General features: G+C 35.0%; 1 protein-coding gene across 2 annotated transcripts in view; it reads right to left on the bottom strand.

Annotated features, from left to right (window-relative positions):
- Positions 1-20,466, bottom strand: part of Src64B (Tyrosine-protein kinase Src64B) — a 49,580-nt gene that overhangs the window by 6,904 nt on the left and 22,210 nt on the right. Inside the window, exons 2-6 of one of the 2 annotated variants that reach the window (XM_011069691.2) lie at positions 2,849-3,098; positions 2,111-2,242; positions 1,323-1,533; positions 980-1,233; positions 66-776 (exon numbers count right to left, since the gene is read on the bottom strand). In XM_011069691.2, coding sequence (XP_011067993.1) covers positions 66-776; positions 980-1,233; positions 1,323-1,533; positions 2,111-2,242; positions 2,849-2,891 — 1,351 coding nt within the window. In that variant the 5' untranslated portion in view covers positions 2,892-3,098. Of the gene's footprint in view, positions 1-65; positions 777-979; positions 1,234-1,322; positions 1,534-2,050; positions 2,243-2,848; positions 3,099-20,466 lie in introns of both variants that reach the window. The other variant, XM_011069682.2, reaches the window with a different exon arrangement.

Below are 20,466 nucleotides of genomic sequence, written 5' to 3'. Positions count from 1 at the left end.
GTGACAAAAATGTATAGAGATGAACTGAGTATATGAATAATACAGGACAAAATGAAAAAATTTACCAGGATAAGGAACTTGTCCGTAAGTGAAGAGCTCCATCAGTAGGATTCCGTAGGACCAGACGTCGCTCTTAATGCTGAACCTGCCATAGACGATAGCCTCCGGCGCAGTCCACTTGACGGGGAACCTGCTGCCCTGTTTCGGACAATATTCGTCATCCTCGATCACCCTAGCGAGACCAAAGTCACAGATTTTCGCTTTGTTTTTTTCACCGATCAGTACGTTCCTTGCCGCGAGATCTCTGTGTATGAGCTGTTTGCTCTCGAGGTATTCCATACCGGAGGCTACTTGGGCTGCAATGTAAATCAGATCCTCGAACTGCATATACTTGCCATCTCCCTTTCGGAGGAAGTCCAACAGGCTGCCATTACACATGTACTCTTGTACAATATAGATGGGCTCCTCTTTCGAGCAGACCGCATATAACGCGACCAGATGCCTGTGTCGGAATTGCTTCATTATGGCTGCCTCCTGCAGAAATGCCTCGGTCGACATGGTCCCTGGACGCAGCGTCTTTACCGCTACCTCAATTTTGTTTCGCCACTTGCCGTAATAAACCTTGCCGAAATTGCCGTTACCCAGTTCCGAGATCAGCTGTATCTCGTTTCTATTGATTTCCCACTTGTCGCGCAACTCAGGTCCGAGATCCCACATGTCCGGTTGCGGTTTCGGGCAGGGCTTTGAAAGCACGTGACAGAGACCCAACGCGTTTTCTGAATAATAGAAATGCCGTCAAAGATAGATTTCTCTACATACACATATTTTTTATCTTTTTATTTTATTTTAAAAAACCAGAGATTTTTTTATTAAATTACATACGAAAATAAAATATATCTATGCATGATATTAACACAAAGATATTGCTTTATATAAATTCATTATTTTATATACTATTATAACAAAATCTAAAACTTACTGCTGTATGCCATAACCAGAGCCGGTAAGCTGGAGAATGTTTGATTGGTGGCGATAAAAAAGCCGCCATTATCGAGCGGTTTAATCTTGTAATGTTTCACATGATGACCCCTTCCTTCTTCCCAATCCTTAACAGATAAGCTGTAACCCCGAGGATTGTGCTCGCTCGGCCTCACCAAGAATGTACCGCGAGGATTCTCGTCAACTAATAGCAATTTGCCCGCCTCCTTACGCGACACATTTTCAAAGAACCAACTGCGAAGATCGTGATATTAGGTACACAATACCTTATCGAGAAATACAAGGAAAGAAATCTAAGGGAAGAATAGAAGATAAATGCTCACTCTTCACTCTCGACCGACCGCTCGACAGCCACGAAGTTCCAAGGGATCAGGCCTTCCTGCAGAGTCGTTAAGTGCAGCACTCTCCACCAGTCCGGCTCGGAATCGTCGAGGACCTCCATTCGGTCGCCTTTCATGAAACTAACGTCGGTACTTTCTCGCGCCGTGTAATTGTACAATGCCACCACGATCTTGTTGGATCTTTGTGAGTGCGCTGCATCGGGAAAGAAACAGTAGTCTCGTCAAATTGTTCTTTGAGCGAAATCGAGGAACCCGAACCGGTTAGAAGCGATTTAACTTTAAAAGACTTGGTACGAACCAAGTTGACTAAAGGGTTTCTAATTATTTTACACAAAAGGCGATAATAATCGAAGGAAAATAATATCTCATTCACATTTCCACTGAGTTTATATTTCAGCATTTTATACTTAAAAATTAAAACTAGAATAATTTTGAAGTCAAACAACTTCATGTATATTATAAATTAGTTGATCTTTTTTTATTCTCCAGAATCGTAGAGATCTCTTTTTATATTAAAAAATGATTTAATTAAAATTAAACCGGTTCGGGATAATGACAGAAACATTTAAAACAGGTCGAGACAATGACTACTAAACGCTAAGCGGTTTCATAATAAAATAAGATTGGGGTACTTGCAAAATAAGATTCTATCTTGGTCCAGACTTCGTCGTTCTACGGAAGCAAAAAAAAGAGTAACTTAAAATACACACATGCAGACTTAACAGGCGGATTCGTTTTACGGGGTTGCTGATGCGGTATCTGTAGCTTACAGGGTGTCGGCCTCGGTCGGATAATATCCGCCCGAGCTTGCACGCCTCTCTGATTTGGGTCGGCGGTGTATCGGTCCAAGGAACCTCCATTGCTGTGCTTTGAGCTGAGTCCCGTGTCTGCTTTCTTATAGCCTGAATAGAGAGAAAAATCCGTCTCTCATCAAGGAAGACCAATCCGATGAGAAATATATCTTTTATCTATGCACTAAATACTACAAATTTTAAATAATAAACTCGACTTTTATTCCCCGCCGAAATTGTCATTTTCGTTGAGAAATTTATCCGTTGAGAGAAACATCATCGACATGACTTTTTAATTAGCAGTTATCATTTTATAGCACAACTATATATTTGTGCATTATTAGAGTCAACGCTTAATTAAACTTACATAAAAAGCGAGACGGATTTTTTAGTTCCTCGAAAAATTAAAGATCGGATCTATTCAATTCAATAATTACAGAGATGACAGAAAGGGAAACTTTAATTCTTTTCTTCTACTATGGTGACTTTGACGCAATCATACATATTAGGTGTTGGAATTAATTCGTAGCGTTTTACAAGTGATGGGAAGTACTTTCATTAATGTATTTTTTAATGCTCATGTGAAATAAATAACATTCTTTCATTAAAAAACGCTACGAATTAATTCCAACACCTAATATATTATCATCAATTATTACAGTGATAAAGCGATAATTACTTTCTACAGTGCATGTTATCGATCGTAATTTGACTCACCGATCGGTTGAGACTCTTGTCGCTTGCTGCAACACTTCCCCATGCTGGATCTCTCGTTCCTGATCTACCTCTGCGCGAGTCCTACGCACCCTCTATCCTGGATACATTCGCGGGACAAGCCTCCATCGTCTTGTTGAAAACTCAGCCCGGACACCCAGCGATCGAGTCGGCGACAAGGTTTGTATATCGTACAAACTCTCAAAGTCCTCTCGTCCGTCCACCCATCGCCGGATTATCGGACTCGCCGCTCCTGCAACATAAGGCAGACGAGATCTGTCATGATTCCGACCGAGGATTATTATCGCGACAATAGTTGCAGGATGCAGCGTCATGACGAAGGCTTACGAATTGCAGTCATTTGACAACGGGAAGTTGCTATGCTTCGATGAAGTCGGTGACACGATTGCGAAGTCATCGCGAGGGCAATGATTAACTACAAGTCAGCGACATCATCGCGATTATTATCATTTTTATCATTTTTTATTATCATCACTTTTCGATTATTCAGCTGATAATCAAGCCAATATCATCACGATTCTCCAAATAAAATAAATCTCCTAAAAAACTTTGAAATATTAGAATAGGTCTATATAGTTTCTTCTTTCAATATTTGAAAAATTTTCAAAAATTGACAATTTTTTTGTATATATTATAAATAACATTTAGAGCATAATGATGCAGTACATACAACTATACTATGTATTGTATTGAGATAAGGCAACTTCAACTAAAATTGTATAGAGCGATGAGACAACAAAAGGGACGTAAAAATCCAAATCCGCTCGTGGCCAATTTTACTTAAAGCGACATATCCATCGCTGCTTTCAAGAGAAAATATCCATACAAAAGGAAAAACCAATAACTACCGGTGCCAAGCCGGCTACCAGCACAGCCGAAGTGCCCTTCCGATTATCTCCATACCATTAAATAGAACGAACCGCCTCGCCCTCACCAACTAGCACACTCGGAGTTTTTAATTAAACAGTTGGACAAGGGAAAGGGAAAAGGGCCACAGGATTTTCGAACAGGAAGATATAGGGTGTTCGTTGATGGACGTGTGAATATTACATTTAACGATCAGAAATCGGAAAGTATGAAAAGCTTTCTCTTTGAAAAAACGAGTCGAGATGTAAATAGTTTTTAATTTTCAAATGGAAAAATACAATCATAAATATATGTACTTTTTACTTAAATTATATTAATTTTGACTCTATTTTTTGAGACACTAATTAAAAAATAGTATTCCAATAAATTACGCTTTTTAACTGTAAATAAGTAACAAACTTATGCTTTTTTTTTTAATTTTACAGAAACTTTAGGACATCTTTGAAATTTGAAATAAACAATACTTAGCGTTAAGAATAGAATATATATATAATAGAAAAAATGTAGGATACAATGAAATTTTAGCGTAGGGAAGTGTTTCAGTTAACAGTTCAATAGGCATCAGGATCGTTCCGATTAACGAACGTGCCTTTTACCGAACACCCCGTGTGCACGGGTTTGAGAAACAATCGTCCGGAATCGATTTGGATGTGGGTCGGTCCAACCCCAGTGCCGAACGCCGCGAAAGCATGGCATACGACTACCATGGCATACGGCTACCAGAGTCTCTCGTTCGATCGGCACAACCCGACTACGGCTATAGGACAACTCGAGTACACCATCCCTAGTCCCCCTATCCATGTTCACGTGTATGTGTCTATGCAACGGGGTAATACATGAGTAGCGAAACGGTCGATATCCTACAACATGTATTCGTATATACTACGACGTCACACTCGCCATCCGGTAGAGCTTTTATATAGCGAACAATGCGCTATCGTGGACAAAGACGTATTAACGTTAGCATCAGGACGAAACATCCCGATCGTGTCGTCGTTGGCTTCGTTCTCCGTAGAAAACTATTAGATTGCGTGATAGATTGAAAAATAAGAGGAATTTAAATTTGGAAAGCTACGAAAACTTGACTTAACTTCACCAACTTCAGCGCTAAGTTTGATCGAGCGAATTTTTCACTTGTAATCGAAAAAAGAATAACAGCTTTTAAAATAAGTCTGTTTGATATAGAGTTCTGATACAATTGAACTTTAGAATACGACGACTTTAGACAGATTTAATTTAAGATATAAAGTGCAATCCACTTAGCGCTTTGAAGCATTCTTTGATTAGTCAATTTATAAAATTGTTTCTTCTCATTAATCAACAAAGTATTTGCAGTATTAAATGAACCGCGCTTTTAACTATTATTGTGATATACTTAAAGTCTAGATTTTTTTTTATTAACAATATAACGTCTACATTTTTTGTTTGTATGATTATAAATTATAAATTAATTAAAGAAAATACAGAATGTGAATTTCGGAGATCATCATACATATAACTTTCATGTAACAAAAATAACCAAAAAGTTATATCTATGCAGAATTATGAAAAATGTAAGCTTATGATTTGAAATGTATATCCTCTAAAACTTTGACAAAAAATATTAAGCACCTATATTTTTGCGTCTATCTGAAATTCTTTTTTCTGCATTGTTATTTATTGCCAGTATTACACATATATAAGTTTAAAGGATTCTTGAAACAAAAGATAATTTATTTATAAATATCATAAATGAATTTTTAAATTAAAATTTTAAATAATGATTAATAAGATACTCTTATTAAATCTATTCGATTACTTACTCTATTCGCGTAGCAGAAAAATAATCTTTTTTTATCTAAATAAATTGCACAGTAAAAGAGTCTGTTCTTTCTTCGTATACGAAATACTAAGCGACAAGGTTGAATTATATATATACCTTCCCGTTGAAATCTTAGGAAAATCGCTATCCATTGTTATCACTTTTATTTCCATTTACGATTTCATGATACAACGAAGTGACTCCATCCGGTTCTGCGTGATAAAGTATAAACGAGGAACGTTTTAAGAATAGTGCGACAGTGAAAATTTACCGTCCAATGACGCTGTATATGCGGATACTAACCGTAAGGATAGATCGTAAAAGCAAGAGCGTTAGTTATTCTCGCCCGATACAAAGTCTCCCTCTCTCTCCCTCTCTCTCTCTCTCTCTCTCTCTCTCTCTCTCTCTCTCTCCTCTCTTTCTCTTCAGGTAATAACTTTGTTGTTTTCCTATACAATGCACGCCGACAACTTCCCATGTCGCCGATATAAAGCCACAAGGCTTAATCGAACATCTTAATAACATTTAAAGCCGACAGCGGAACAGCCTAAGCTGTTTGTCGAAGCATTATAAAGTACCTCAAAATCACTGAATACTAATTTAGAGCCGATTTTCCTATAAAGCAGCGTGAATAAATAACAGATTATAAACAGATTTTTTTTTAAATTCTTCAACAATAAATTATAAATAATTTAAATAAAAACCATGAAAGAGAGTATTTATTTCTTTTTATTACAAAAAGAAACTAACTAAAACCTTTATACTAGGAAAAGTAATTATCCAATAAGCCAATTATAATGTATAATTCATTATTATCATAATTACATTTAGCAGTCTATAATGTAATAATATATTCAATTATTTCTATAATTTAATTTTTCTAAACTAATTTTTATAACGGTAATAGCTTTCTCTCTTGGTTAGAGCCGTTCAAAGAATACTTTTGCCTTTCAGCCATTAAAGTAAAAAAATGCGTGCACGCTCCCCCGTTGCTAATTTTATTTTCGTACTAATCGATAACGTTTACGCGTCCAAGGTAGACAAAGGAGCAACCACAAAGATTGTGAAGTACAAGGGTAGATCATCGCGCGTGTTGAAATCAAAGATAAAAGACCCGGTATGAATCTCCAGTTATCTCACTGATGTTATATCTGAGTGGAAACATAAATGCGTCATCTCTTAGAATACTGACTAAGTCCATGCTAACTAATTGCTTCGATTGATGAGACGCCTAATGGAAGTTAAGAATTAATACGTATGAAAATGAAGATCCTCTATAAATATTTCACCCATTAATAATCGTATTAATTATAACGGTTCTTCACATAAATTATTATTTGATATTATAGAAATTATTGCATATACAAATATATCATGTCTTTGGACATTTCTTCTTGCTAGTGAAAACAAACGCATAGAGATCATCGCATGACTGAAGCTGGAATCTGGCAACAGATCGCGTGCTGGAATTCAGAGATCGAATTATGGGATTCAAAACTTCCGTGTGACACATGACAGGAATCGCAATCTGCTATCTTACGAAAGGTGCGAATTTTGCTGTTCGATTTCCGATGCCAATCCGGTAGCTGTAATCCGCTGTTTGATTCAGAATTTAAGATTTAGTCTAAGAATCACCGCCGTATATTTGAACATTAAAGAACAATTCAGATTAAATATTTATACATTCATAAAAATTTATTAAAAATTTACGGAAAAAGACAATGTGAATAATAAATTTAACGTATTTTTTTATTCATGCACGTCTTATATTCTCTAAAAATATTATATTATTCAATATTTTATTTTACGCTCAAAATCTAATTATACTTATACAATATAATCATATAATAAAGAGATTCAGAAAGTTTAATATTGTGTTTTTTATTTATAAAATGACTCGCAGAGATGTATCTTACAATTAGTGTTTCCTCCAATTATTACTTTTTTAAATCAGAAAGTGCCACAAGAAGGCTAGATAAGTTGAACTTCGTCGAGCGGTGTATAATTAACGGATTTCCGTTAAAAATCTTTCGTAGCTATAGGAGCGGAAAAACTGCTTGCAAAGAACTCATCTCTCTTTCGCCTTAGTCAATGTTCTTCAATCACAAAGCAAAACGGAAATGCGTTATTGTCTACCTTTTCTCGCTGCTAGGCAATACAGACAAGAGTCTCGTGGCACGACAATGCACGTCGTGTGGAACCGAGAAGACGTCCCTGCCTTCACGTTTTAATCCTTCGCGCTATCAGTTCTCCTTCTTGAGAAGCCCAGGATTCTGCCAAGCGTATAAATCATAAAACATTCATCAAGCTGGCGTGCCGTGACGCCGACGAGGATAAGGTTTTGTTGTGCGGCAAAACACACACCGTTAGATCCTGTTTTCGCACCAATCCTTCGAACTGAGACAGAGAGAGAGAGAGAGAGAGAGAGAGAGAGAGAAAGAGAGAGAAACAGCGACTTGCTTCTTGCTAGATCCTCTAACAATGATATATTAGATTCTGACGCGCCACTTAACAGATAAGTTCACTTGAAAGGTTTTAGTCAAAAATTTGAATTGACAGCGTTTAAAGTAATAACGTAATAATAATTGTAATTAATAATTATATCAAACTAATATGTTAGAAATAGATTCTATATTAAAAAGAATATAGAAGATCTATTCCTTACATAACTTACGTAGCTTGCATAACAATCCTTGCAGATATATAACCATCGTCTTTCGTCCTACATGTTCTACGAGCGTTCTACATACATAGTGTTGTTCTACATACGAACACAATTGATGGCAATGGTCTCTCAGAATTATGTCAAACAAACAAGAGACAGTGTCAAAAGTAATAATAAATTTAAACTTTCACTCCGCGGTTCTACATCGTTGCTCAGCTAACTAGAGGAAATGTAGGTATTATACTTTTATCATTTCCGACATACACACTCACACAAATGCACGCACACGCGTACGCGTATATACATGGCAAAAAATAATACTTTACTGCAGTCGCTGCATATTTTTAGTCGAGCTCGCGGACAATGGAGGATGACAGGTGCTTTCAGGGAATTTAACGAGTACATGCCAGGAAAATCCCCACTGCAAATTAATGTCGCGGCAAAGGAAGAAAAGAGATAGAGGAAAAGAGAGAATTTAATCGTGGAGGGTTTATGCGGGGCCCTAGGCAGCATGGGGGCCTGATACGCGGCTGTTTCACGGTCGTTCCCGCGTGCGAGAACTTGGACGAGGAAAAGGAGGAGAAAGAGGCCTGACCGCCAGCAGCCATGACTGACAATGAGTCACGTAAGCTCCGTGAGTCACGGGTGCACGACGTACCACCTTCTCGGGGGTCGAAGAATAGACATCGTTAGATGGCACCGATCTGGGAGAGTGAGTGCTCGACGTGAGGTCGTGCGCGAGTACGGTTGGGCCCCCCAGGGTACCCGCATAGAGAACACTAAACGAGGAAGGGAGGAGGTTTTTAGAATACCAGTTTGTTTTGTTGAAATAACTCAGTAGACATTCATGTGACATAACTACTTTTGATACAAGTTTGTTATCGAGGAGCCAAATAGAGGTACCAACAATCGAGTATACCAACCAATAATATTGTAGGTAGTTGTTCGGGCATATATAGAACAAACGTCGTTTACAAAAATCTAAAGACGAGAAAAAAGGTTGCGGTTGTGAAATAAGAGAGGGGAATATGGAATATCACCAACTAGTATATAGTATAACTTTACACATCGGATACATGGACACATTTTATTACCAAATTTAAAGTTCAATTACATTTGAAAGTCATAATTTGAAAGTCAGCTTTCTCATCAAGCTAAACTAAAATTATAAAATTAATATCAACATACTTTTCAAAATTATATCTGTAAGAAGATTGCAAAACTTTTACGATAATATGATAAACACTAATGACCATTAACCATATTATAACGTGACAGACTGTAAAAAAATAATTTTGCCTCCAGAATGCAACGCAAATTATATGTAAGATATAATGGTATTCAAGAACTCCCTACCTCTTCTTTTCTCTGCTTTCAGATTACTTTTAGAATTCCATGATTCTTGAAAAGCAAAAGAAAAAAGTAAAAATATTTGCTGCAATAGTTTAGTTTAAAAAAAAACAAAGTTATTAAGATTAAGCTTATTGTCAGAAATTCCTTTTTAAAATTCTAAATAAAATTCCAGTTGAGTAATATTCTCTCACGTCATTTAATTGTATATTGTCAATAAGACCTAGAGGTAAGACTTTTACTGTCGTTATCTCTAAATTTATATTTTCTCTTGTAAAAGAAGGAATCATTAAAATTCAAAGAAATCAGATCTTTTTCACTTAGAGACCTGGAGATTCCAAAAAGTCGGAGTTTCCGGTCAAAAATTGAAGAAATAACAATTGTAATAGAGAGCACTTACATATCTTCTTGTCTATCTCTTCGGTTACTGACTGGCAATGTGACATGTGAAAAATAAAACATCAGGAGGATGAATCGTAAAGACGCAAGTAAAGAGATCTCCGACTCTTAAGTGTTGAGCGTTTTTTTGTAAAGAAGATAAAGATACATGACACGATGTAATATCACAGATAAAGTTGCCGTCAGGATTGATACTTATTTCTCTCTTTATTTCAAGTAATCTCTACAAATTTATTCCCATGTGAATCAGTCATGATGCTTTAATAGCTAAAGTATTGAAAGCATTGCATATATCAATGTTTCCTTGTCTAGATATGAATATTCATCTCAATGTGTTTAATTGTGATTTATATTGTAGAAAAAGAATTTTCTTTTGATAAGAATAACTTTTAGGAATCATTTTTTCTCTTTATTTTAATAAAAATCTTTACGAGTTTATTCCCGTATCAGTCATGAAGATAATAATTTATATAGCTGTTAATTTATAAAAATAATTTATATAGCGCGCTGTTAATGTATTAAAAGCATTGAGTATGTTAATGTTTTCTTAAGACTTAAGAAATATTATACTCAACAAATATAATTATCGCAGCATTTTTTATTATTACTTTAGAATTTCCTTTAATTAAATACTTACAAATAATAATACGCCAAGTAAAATAAGGAAGCAGCTCGTGTATTTCGAGACCCTAGGGTGCCATTCTTCACTAGATTAAGATATTGGTAGTAAAAAAAAATGAATACAGTAGTGCTGAAGGGTCTTGTACAAAATACGTGTTCGTTCCATACGCCTCCTTGCTTTCTGTGAATTACGTACCTCAGTCTGTTGGAGCGGCAAATCGCTTTACTTCTCTCATCGCTCGTGCCGCGCCAGACTATTCGGTTTCATTTTTCTCCTTATCCGCTCGATATAAGCGCGGGGAAAGTCGTAGAACGCGTTTTGAGATATACTCCAAGGCCTTGTCCGGCAGTTAAATGGGATCGACTTCGCCTCCATTCGTTTTATATCCTTGCCAGCCTGCTTGCCTACCTGCCGCCATCGCCGTGCACTGCCCGACGTGTTTCACCAACGTATATTCTTCCTCTGTGAAATCAGACGCGCTCTTTGGCTTTACCTTCTGCATAGGAACGTGGAAAAATGCATAGGAAAGCGGAAAATCTGAGAAACAATTGTACCCGGCAACGATTCGCGCGGAATTCGAGACTAAATCTCTTTTTTAACGCTTTTAATCCGATAACGGTATTTAATTGTAAATGTTGAAAGTTAATTTAAACTTTACGTTTTTATAGTGTATATAGAAAGTAAATTAAAAAAGATAAAACATTTAGTTTTGCTTTATATCTTTCATAAGTTTAATTTATAAACACTGAAGAGACTCAAAATGTTGTGCAAGAAATTGAAATTATGTTCAAGAAATATTTTAATTACATCTTATTAAATATTTTATTTACATTCTTATTAAAGATAATTTAAAAATATGTCGAGTATATATATTTTAATTTTCTTCACAATTATAGTATTTTTTATAATAGCTACCTAAATTTTATTATTATTTATTATTAAGCCATTATACCATTTATAAAATGATTTATTCCAATATTTTTTATTAGCTATTAACATTTCTTTTATTATTAAGAAATAAAAGTTTAAGTTGATAAAATATTTATATTGTTTATTTACTAATTTGTTACAAAAGTTCTTTTATTTTTTTTTTAAGTAACTTTTAAACTCTTTTAATTTTGTTAAATAATAACTGCAGAGGGCTCGTGGCATTTGACGTTTAAAACTCGCAGAGTTTCAATTCTAGGAGCGCATATTCCGGGAGAATTATAAACGACTGGATGACTAGCCTTCCAAGAGAATATTAAGGATTCAGAGAGTACCGCATGGCTCGCCACACGTTCAGATATATACATAGATGTAAGGAAAAGCCATTATATTGCGCGTTACGATCTACTACCGGCGACCAATAGTTCTACACAATATATACAGAAGTTGAAACACTGTATGCTGCCGTTTCGAAATTTCGCTCCCTCTGTAGACACTAAAATCTACGAAGCTCGTTATGGGCTATCATCACCGACGCATTGTTATACTTTACGTGTTCATCGTAAAGCTTAATAAATTACCCACAAATTACCTGTATAATAAGATAAAAGTGTTCCAGATCGAACAAGCCATCTTTATATCGTCTTAAATTCCATGGAAATTAAACTAAGCGTATCGTAAAAACAGAATTAGCTCAATTTTTTAATTAAGTATAGGATGTCATTTAAGATGATTTGATTAAGTGATAAAAAATAATCATGGAATAATAAAAAATAGGAATAATAAAAAATATCCTATTTTCGGTTGAAGCATATCTTGGTATTTAATAATATACATAAAATAGGATTCTTTTTATTATTTCTATTATTTGATTTATTCTTATTGATCCAATTTCTACTTATAATCGCAGAACGTTGTGAAATCTCGAGTAAAATTTTCTATAAGCAAAATGTTAAATAAGAAAAATTATTTATTATTTACATTACAATATTCGATGGTTTAGTTTGTATGACTAAATCTAAAGCAAAATTTTATTAAAAATTGTCTTCAATTAAATGACGAATAACGTTGCATTACCTTTTTATGATTTATAAGCATAAAAGCCTATTAGAATTAATTCCTATATATCTTTTTAATAATGCAATTTCAAATTTCATAAAGATATAACACTATACATATAAAAAAAGCAAAAAATTCTAAAATATCATATATAAATTTCTACATGTTCTTTTCTGTTCATATTGCACAGTGCACGACTACACAGTTCATGTCAATAGTCAAATAGAAACAAATAATTTCGCTTTTAAGTCGCTTAGAAATCCTGGATAATCGGCAGACTTCCATTCCAAATTATTCGCATATCGAGCCCGTACGAATCGGTTCAAATAATCATTAATAATTTAAAGGTCTCCACGATCGATAAGCCGTATTATCCCGTCATTGCGGTCGAACGCTTAAGAATGGACTTTCACATACCGCCGGTATCGACGGTCCCAGATCTAATCGCGGCAAATCTTATGCGCAAGCATAAGCGGGCAGGCGTGCAAATGCGGCCAATGTCGAGAAGGTGTCGACACGGCACTTTACATTGCGTTGCAGCACGCATGTGACGGTGCGCCCGTGCAGACGCGTTAAATCGATCCCTTTACCCAGACTCGAGTGTCACGATTAACTTCACGACAATGAGCAATGAGATACGCGGGGAGAAAGGATGCAGATAAAAAAGGGGAGAACGATCGAGGACGAAAAGAAAGCCTCGAGCAAGGACGGAATTAGCGCGTAACGATAAGAAGTAGGAAAAGTGTAGATATGAAGTGAAAAATCCTCTAAGCGTTTTCTCCACCTATATAAAAAAAAATTATCTTTGAAGAGAACTATTTTTAGAGAAATGACCGAATGATTACGATTAACTACACTTGCGTAATTAAATTTTTTTACTTCTTTAGAGATAAAAAATTTAATTAGATAATTAATGATATATTAATAAAGGTATTAATTATAATATAATATTATAATATTGATTAAAGTTGTTATTGTGTCAACGAAAACATTTTGCATAAGGCTTCAAAGAATCTAACTACATGACTGTGACGAAAGGCTCGAAAGGGCACGCGGGGCAATTTCAACGCGGGGGTGGCGCGAGATCTACAGCGTGGGGTAAACGTCTCTCTTTTCCATCGGGCCGTGCTAATGCTTCGAATCTGCTCGGTCTTCCGGCCAACGCGCCGACAAAGCTTTGATGCCCTCATACAGTCGGAAAAAAGCTCGAGGAGGAGACGGAGGTGACTTCACGGAAGGGGACTGTCAGAAGGGGATGCAAGCAAATAAGATTGCAAGAAATCATAATTAAATGCTATCAATAAATTTATTTGACTATAGTAAAAAAAAAAAAAATCAATTATCAGTCTATAAAATTTGTAAAAAAAATTTAAACAAACATGTAAATTCAAAAATGGAGTGCCAACGAAACGAGGCGTTAAATTCTCTGGTACGTATGAAATTACGTGAATAGAATATGTCGCGACGATTATTTTTCGTGATTGCGAGCGTAATGAAATTGACCCACACGTTCGCATTTTAATAAAAAAGGGCACGCGGCATGTAATTGACGAGTCGACCTGATATCTATGTTCGGCGTGGCAACGCCTTCGCCTCGCGAAGTTTTTCAATGCATTGCACATGCAACCGCACGTGCGACAGAACGGCGCATAATGCAGCGCCGTGCTCTACCGTGCGTGCAGTTGACGCCGAGCCGGAGTTCTCACGTGCGAGAATGCATTTCGCGCGTTGCATTTCGCGCGACGCGACGTCCCGACGGTTGCTACACGTTTTTCGCGTTTCCGCCCGTCGGATCGGATTTTCCATATGCATCGTCGGGGAATATCGTAAGGATGAATACGTACGCGGGCGCGAGAGCGCAGGGAAAACTCACGTCGAGGGAGGGATCGATCGATGCGCTCTCGCCGGTTCGCCCGGAAACTCCGTCCAGAAATAAGCCGGCGAGGGAAGATGATGATGGAACGGCGCAGTGACGACGTTGGTTTTAATGATAACTCAGGCGAGGATTCGATCGTCAAGGACGCTGGTTTATTTATTTATTTATTTATTTTTCAAACTCTAACGTAGACCTCTGATTGCATTCCCCCCGATTTACTTCTAAAACGGATTATTTATCCATAATGCGCTTTCAATATTGATTGATACTCAACACTGTTGTCCCGCGACTAAAAAGAACCTGATAGCACTATTCTCGAAATTGAAATAAATAAGTAATCATATTTCTTTTTTAACCACTGAACCTACTTTGCATATTATCATGTAAAATAATTAGACAGTAAAGTACGATAATTACGTATATCGTAATTGCTTAATGCATTTTTATAATTTATAACGATTCGACAGGCTACAGTTTGCTACATTCATTGTTATCATCATTATTACTGTATATATTTTATTATTGCTTCATTCATTATTTTACATATATTAATATTCGTTGTATTTGGATTAATTTTACTACTTGTAATCAGCATTAATTTTGAAAAATATATACATATTACTATAGCAATTGCTTTCTCTCTCTCTCTCTCTCTCTCTCTCTCTCTCTCTCTCTCTCTCAACGATTCTGAGAATTATATCAAACTTGGAACAAGCTTCTTCTCCGAAACAAACTCGTTGAATTCCCATTAAACATTTCTCCAGTTACTATGTTGCATTTCGTATAATTGCATGTGCTCCAATTTTGTACCTACATTATTTACATCTTACATACAGTAAATTATATATTACTAGCAGTCGTAACTCTTTATTCCAAGTATCTTCAACGTTATCTCAAGTTCCAAATAAATATTTACTTCCTTACACTCGAAGTTATCAAATTTCTCACGTATTTTACTTCCCTTATCGCTGCACTTCGTGACTACATGTAATAGCTGCACATTATATACGTGGCGTTTTTCGTCGCAACATTACGCGTCGTTCCGAAACGAAATGGCCATCGTAATTTCCCGATTATAGCGCATCCGAACAGCTCGTGAATCAAATCGACGACTTTCAGGTTTCTGGAGCACTTGGACGCACCGTTTTAAAGGTCGGCGCCCTGTTTCTCCCCCCTGGCGCGAGACTAGCTTACACGCTCATCGCTCGATATCCCGAAGCTGTTGTTAGGTCGAGTTTGAGGAGACTTCCTGGCGAATGAAAATTGCAGCACAATCCACTCACCATCACGGTAAGATGGCTCTTGTTAAGGATGAATTGACGAAAATTATGGAATTGTACCTCAACGAGAATGCGTATATCTTTTTTCCCTGAAGGGTTTCGTCTGGCCGGAATAATTCAGACTTACGAAAGAAATCGTGCAGATTTACATGTCCTATATTTATTGTATTCTGAATTATAAATACTGTTTTCAACTTTAGTTCAGTTTTACACGAAAATGTTTAGACGTTAACAGCTTTTTAAATGCGCTATTAAAATATCTTCTCAGAAATTAAGCTTAAAGAACGAAAGTGTAGAATAAAATCTCATTCCTTGTTCAATTCCAAGAGAACTTTTAATGGGTTTGACAAAGTTTAACAGACTTTTAATTTGAAGTTTAGTTACTGAGATTTAAATTCTTTGAAGTAGGATGTATTGTAATTCTTCTTGTCTTCCAATAGGATAGATTTATGTATAATGTTATAAACAGTACGGGAAATATATAATACCTATATAATATCTTTTTAATATAACGCTTTTTAATATATCGCTAAAAAAAATTCTTTAAAATGATCACAAATAAAAAAAATGATTTTTTATTGGCTGTGAAATAAAAATGACAAAAATGACATTTGACCATATTAAGAATATATTCTTTTTGCTGATAGTATTCGATTAATTCATAATTTTCTGTCAAGTTAAAAAACAATTTTTTTTCTTTTAGGAAACTTAATTTTGTGAATTGTGTCACTTTTGAAGAAAGAGAACGATATTATTATAACATCTTATAAGAATAAGATATTATAAAATGTCTTAAGAAAAAAAGATAGAGTTATTCTATATTGATTAATATACATATATTTCAAATTGAAAGAATTTTAGTAGGAATTAGTGTTTTTTGGTAAAATTAAATTCAAATTAAAATCAAAAAACAATTTTTTATAAAATTAAATTTGATTTCATTAAATTTTATATTCAAAAATACTTTAAGATGAAAATTTTATTAGTCTTTCAAGAGTTAACATAAAAAAATTGAAAGTTTTTGATACTCATAATCGCTTTTTGCTAAAAAAAAAATCCACATCAGATAAGTGGGGCAGTTAAAGGGCAGGTTTATAAATCTCGTATTAATGATTTCCAAATATCCCGATGTATCTTTTATTCTCACTCTTGGTTACACGCGATCATCATTTGTGCCTGACCCTACTCTCAACGATGCCGTGTGAAAGACTTGTGGGTAAAGCGAGCACTTCGAGCCAACGACCGAACTATTGATAGTACTACCAACGTGGCCTTTGAGAGATTCGTCTTGGCCCCGCTTTCTTTTTCAGACGAGTCTATTCGACTTTCAACATTGACTCGGAATAAACTTATTCGTGTCTTTATCATCATAGATTCTTCAGTTTAGCTTGAGAATTTCGATTAATTGGAGCTCGACGCCTAAAAATTGCGCATTACAGCTTACTGACAGATGCATAATACTCGTGTCGCTATCATCCATTCGCATCGGATCGACCCAGCCGTGATGCAATGCAGCTAACGGCTAATGAGCTGCGAGAGACGTTTCTATAGAACGCTTCGTAATACCGAGGCAGGACATGATCGCGCATTTCAGGTCTATTAATTATTATGTTCGTACGAGATTACTCTCTAACTTAGGAAAAGACATTGCATTACTTATTCAGAGAGATGCTTCTAAAGGAATTTCACTCGGTATTTTATTTGAAACTTTATATTTTAGAAAATTATTATTACGTTTTATGCACGTGAGAGAGACAATCTGTTTTCAAAAATAAAAATAAAATTATAAATAATTTTTTGGATTTATATATAATTTTCATTTCAGATTTATAGTAACATAGAATTGACATATATTTTTATGTAAAAATATTTAAAAAATTTTTAAATAAAATAAAAACGGCAACTGTCATAATGTAGTGTGTTCGTAATATATGCACAATTTTGTAATATCAGAGATATGCGTGATGTCTCAATACATATAGAAAATCGATTTTCTAAATTAACGAATTACGGAAATTTATTGATAATTCCAATGAAGCATGAAATTGCCTCTGATATGTTGCTCCACCGTCCGGTTAGGATGTAAATTGCACTCAATCTGATCATTTCCAAGTTAAGTATGACGGGTAAATAGCGATTAAACGTATTTAAGATTACATATAAGGATTAATTAATACTAAAAATTAAAACTTAAAAAGAAAGGCAAGAGAAAATTTTGTACACTAAAAAGAAATATATTTAATTCAAATAAATATTAAGTTAAATACTGCCAACTAAATATTTATTAAATATAAAGATATATTTATATGGTACAAGAAACATTAATTTGATTTTACTGAATATTTATTTACTTAAGTAAATGTTTAATTGACAATATTAAATTAAATATTTATTAAAATTAATTATATTTCTTTCTGTGTATAAAACACATAACTTAAAACTTTTGCACATATAAAACATAAAAATTAATTTTAGGAGGTGCTAATAACCGTTAATTAATAACCGATACTATATATAAGTATATTATTAATTAATAATCAATGCTGTAAGTATACATATTATTATTAATTAATTAATATCAATTATTCAGAATATTGCTAACTAGCCTGTCAATCGAATGTAGAAAATTTAATTAAAAATGCAAGGAATTCTATTGAGAAGGCAAAGGATCTAATCATTGTCGATAAACATTGGCAACAACAGAGAATTGAACGCGACAAGAGCATACGCTATTAAACCGCGAACTCAATCACGAAAATTCACCGACAGGCCCACTAAAACGAATTGTGTAGCGTTTCGGTGTAATTACGCTCCCCGATATTGTATTCTTGGTCGCATTAGCAGTTGTGATTTTCGATAAGGAATACACCGTGCACACACAGAAGAATCCGATCGATAGTTACAATATGGCTGCTGTGTGTACATATACATCTTGCGATACATAAGCTAATTTAACGCCGAGCAAACTTCTCAATTAGTATTAAAGATGGAGTATAATTTATGTCTTCCGTGCGCAGAATTAATACTAAGACTTCAGACATTGCGATATCATGAGCGGAATTGTCGCTACGTATTTCCGCGAGTATCGTCTTTCGGCAGCATTAAAATTACACGATAAATTCAGCGAAATGAGCATAGTTGTAATTGTACAGACAATTAACAGCATTTTCTGGGACAAGTTCATTTTGTATTAGGAGGTGACTTCAAAGCAAATGAGTGTCTACTGTATCGTATAAATATGAAGCAAATCCAAATGTAATTAGGGAGTGGAATTATTATACAAAATTTCAAGTTATTTTTACAAAACAAATATGTATTCAACAGAGTAATAAAATGATATTGATTTCTGGACGGTCGCTTTATAACTGTTGCTATACTAATGTATAAATAAATAATTTATTACGTATAATTTTTAATAATCCTATTTAAACCCATGAAAATTAGATAGTACATATAAATACAATTAAAATAAAAGGAACATAAAATAACAGAATATATATGAAAACATTTTAATAAAAAGATAACATGTATAAAATGTTAAAAATATAATAAAATATTTTAAAATGATAGTACTATTTTTTAAAAATACAAGTTTTTAGTATAAAAATTTATGATACGATGCACTAGATATACAAATTTAATATCACAATGTATCATTTTTTATAACAAAATAACTGGAATAAAGAATTAATATCTGCTATTTATTATATTTAATGTTATCTTTAATCTCTCTCTCTCTGTGTATATGTGTGTGTGTGTGTGTGTGTGTGTGTGTGTGTGTGTGTGTGTGTGTGTGTGTGTGTGTGTGTGTGTGTGTGTGTTAGATGTAAACTACATGAAACATTCATGTTAACCTGAAAAGACTTCATCAAGTACATCTCGTTTGAGACGTTTTAATATTACAGCAATCAGCAGAAGGATGCACCGAGACGCGATGGGTCGGTCGCGCTTGTTTACCGATAGTTCGACAGGAAGTTGAAGCGGCGCATACTTTAGCAGGGCAAAGGCATCGCAAGAGCTTCAAGAGATGTGTCGATAGATCCGCGTGTTCATAACCGCGAATGAGCGTACAAACGATCGAGCTTCCTCGTTGCCGCACGAGAGACGACGATCCGAAGCTACGGCCCTGGAAAATTGCTCCGCTTCGGCTGAGAGAAAGAGAGAGCGACAGAAACGTAAAGGGTGGTTATCGTGTGCCGCTGCCGGTGTCTATTAATGTCGCGGGCCTATTTCCGGATATATCTCGTAGTTGCCGTGCGAAAATTTACCTCCCTCTTGCGCGGAACGGAAATCGATCGATACCGCACTCGCGGACGCGCGGTCGAACGGGGTGAGATGGAGCGCGAGCGCGAACGAGTGCCACATTCGATTCAGTAATGAAAAAGAAGGAACAAGGGACAAGGGTCAAATGAGAGCGTAGACTTTCGCAAGAGATCATTTGGCTAAGCTTTTTCGTGACGCATTCAGGCCGAAAGCAATTATATGCGTCTTAATTCCCTTAATTATTGCATAGTATATTATTAATTTCTTAATCTAAAATTATTTATAGATCGAGTATTATATTCTTGTCATTCATTTAAAACTAAAAGTCCAATTTTTATTTTGGGTTTAAATATACAGCTCATTTCTTTGTTATATTTCGCATTGCATAAATAATGAAAAAAAAAGAACAGAACAATCGTAATATCTCAATTATATATTTAAAAAATTATTAAAATAGTAGTCTAAACTAAAAAAGAAGAATATATAGAATA

Source organism: Acromyrmex echinatior, chromosome 2, assembly GCF_024713525.1.
Source record: "Acromyrmex echinatior isolate Ae372 chromosome 2, ASM2471352v2, whole genome shotgun sequence".
Lineage (NCBI taxonomy): Eukaryota > Metazoa > Arthropoda > Insecta > Hymenoptera > Formicidae > Acromyrmex > Acromyrmex echinatior.
Note: the sequence above shows the minus strand (reverse complement) of the source record. Positions and strands in the feature narration are given on the sequence as shown.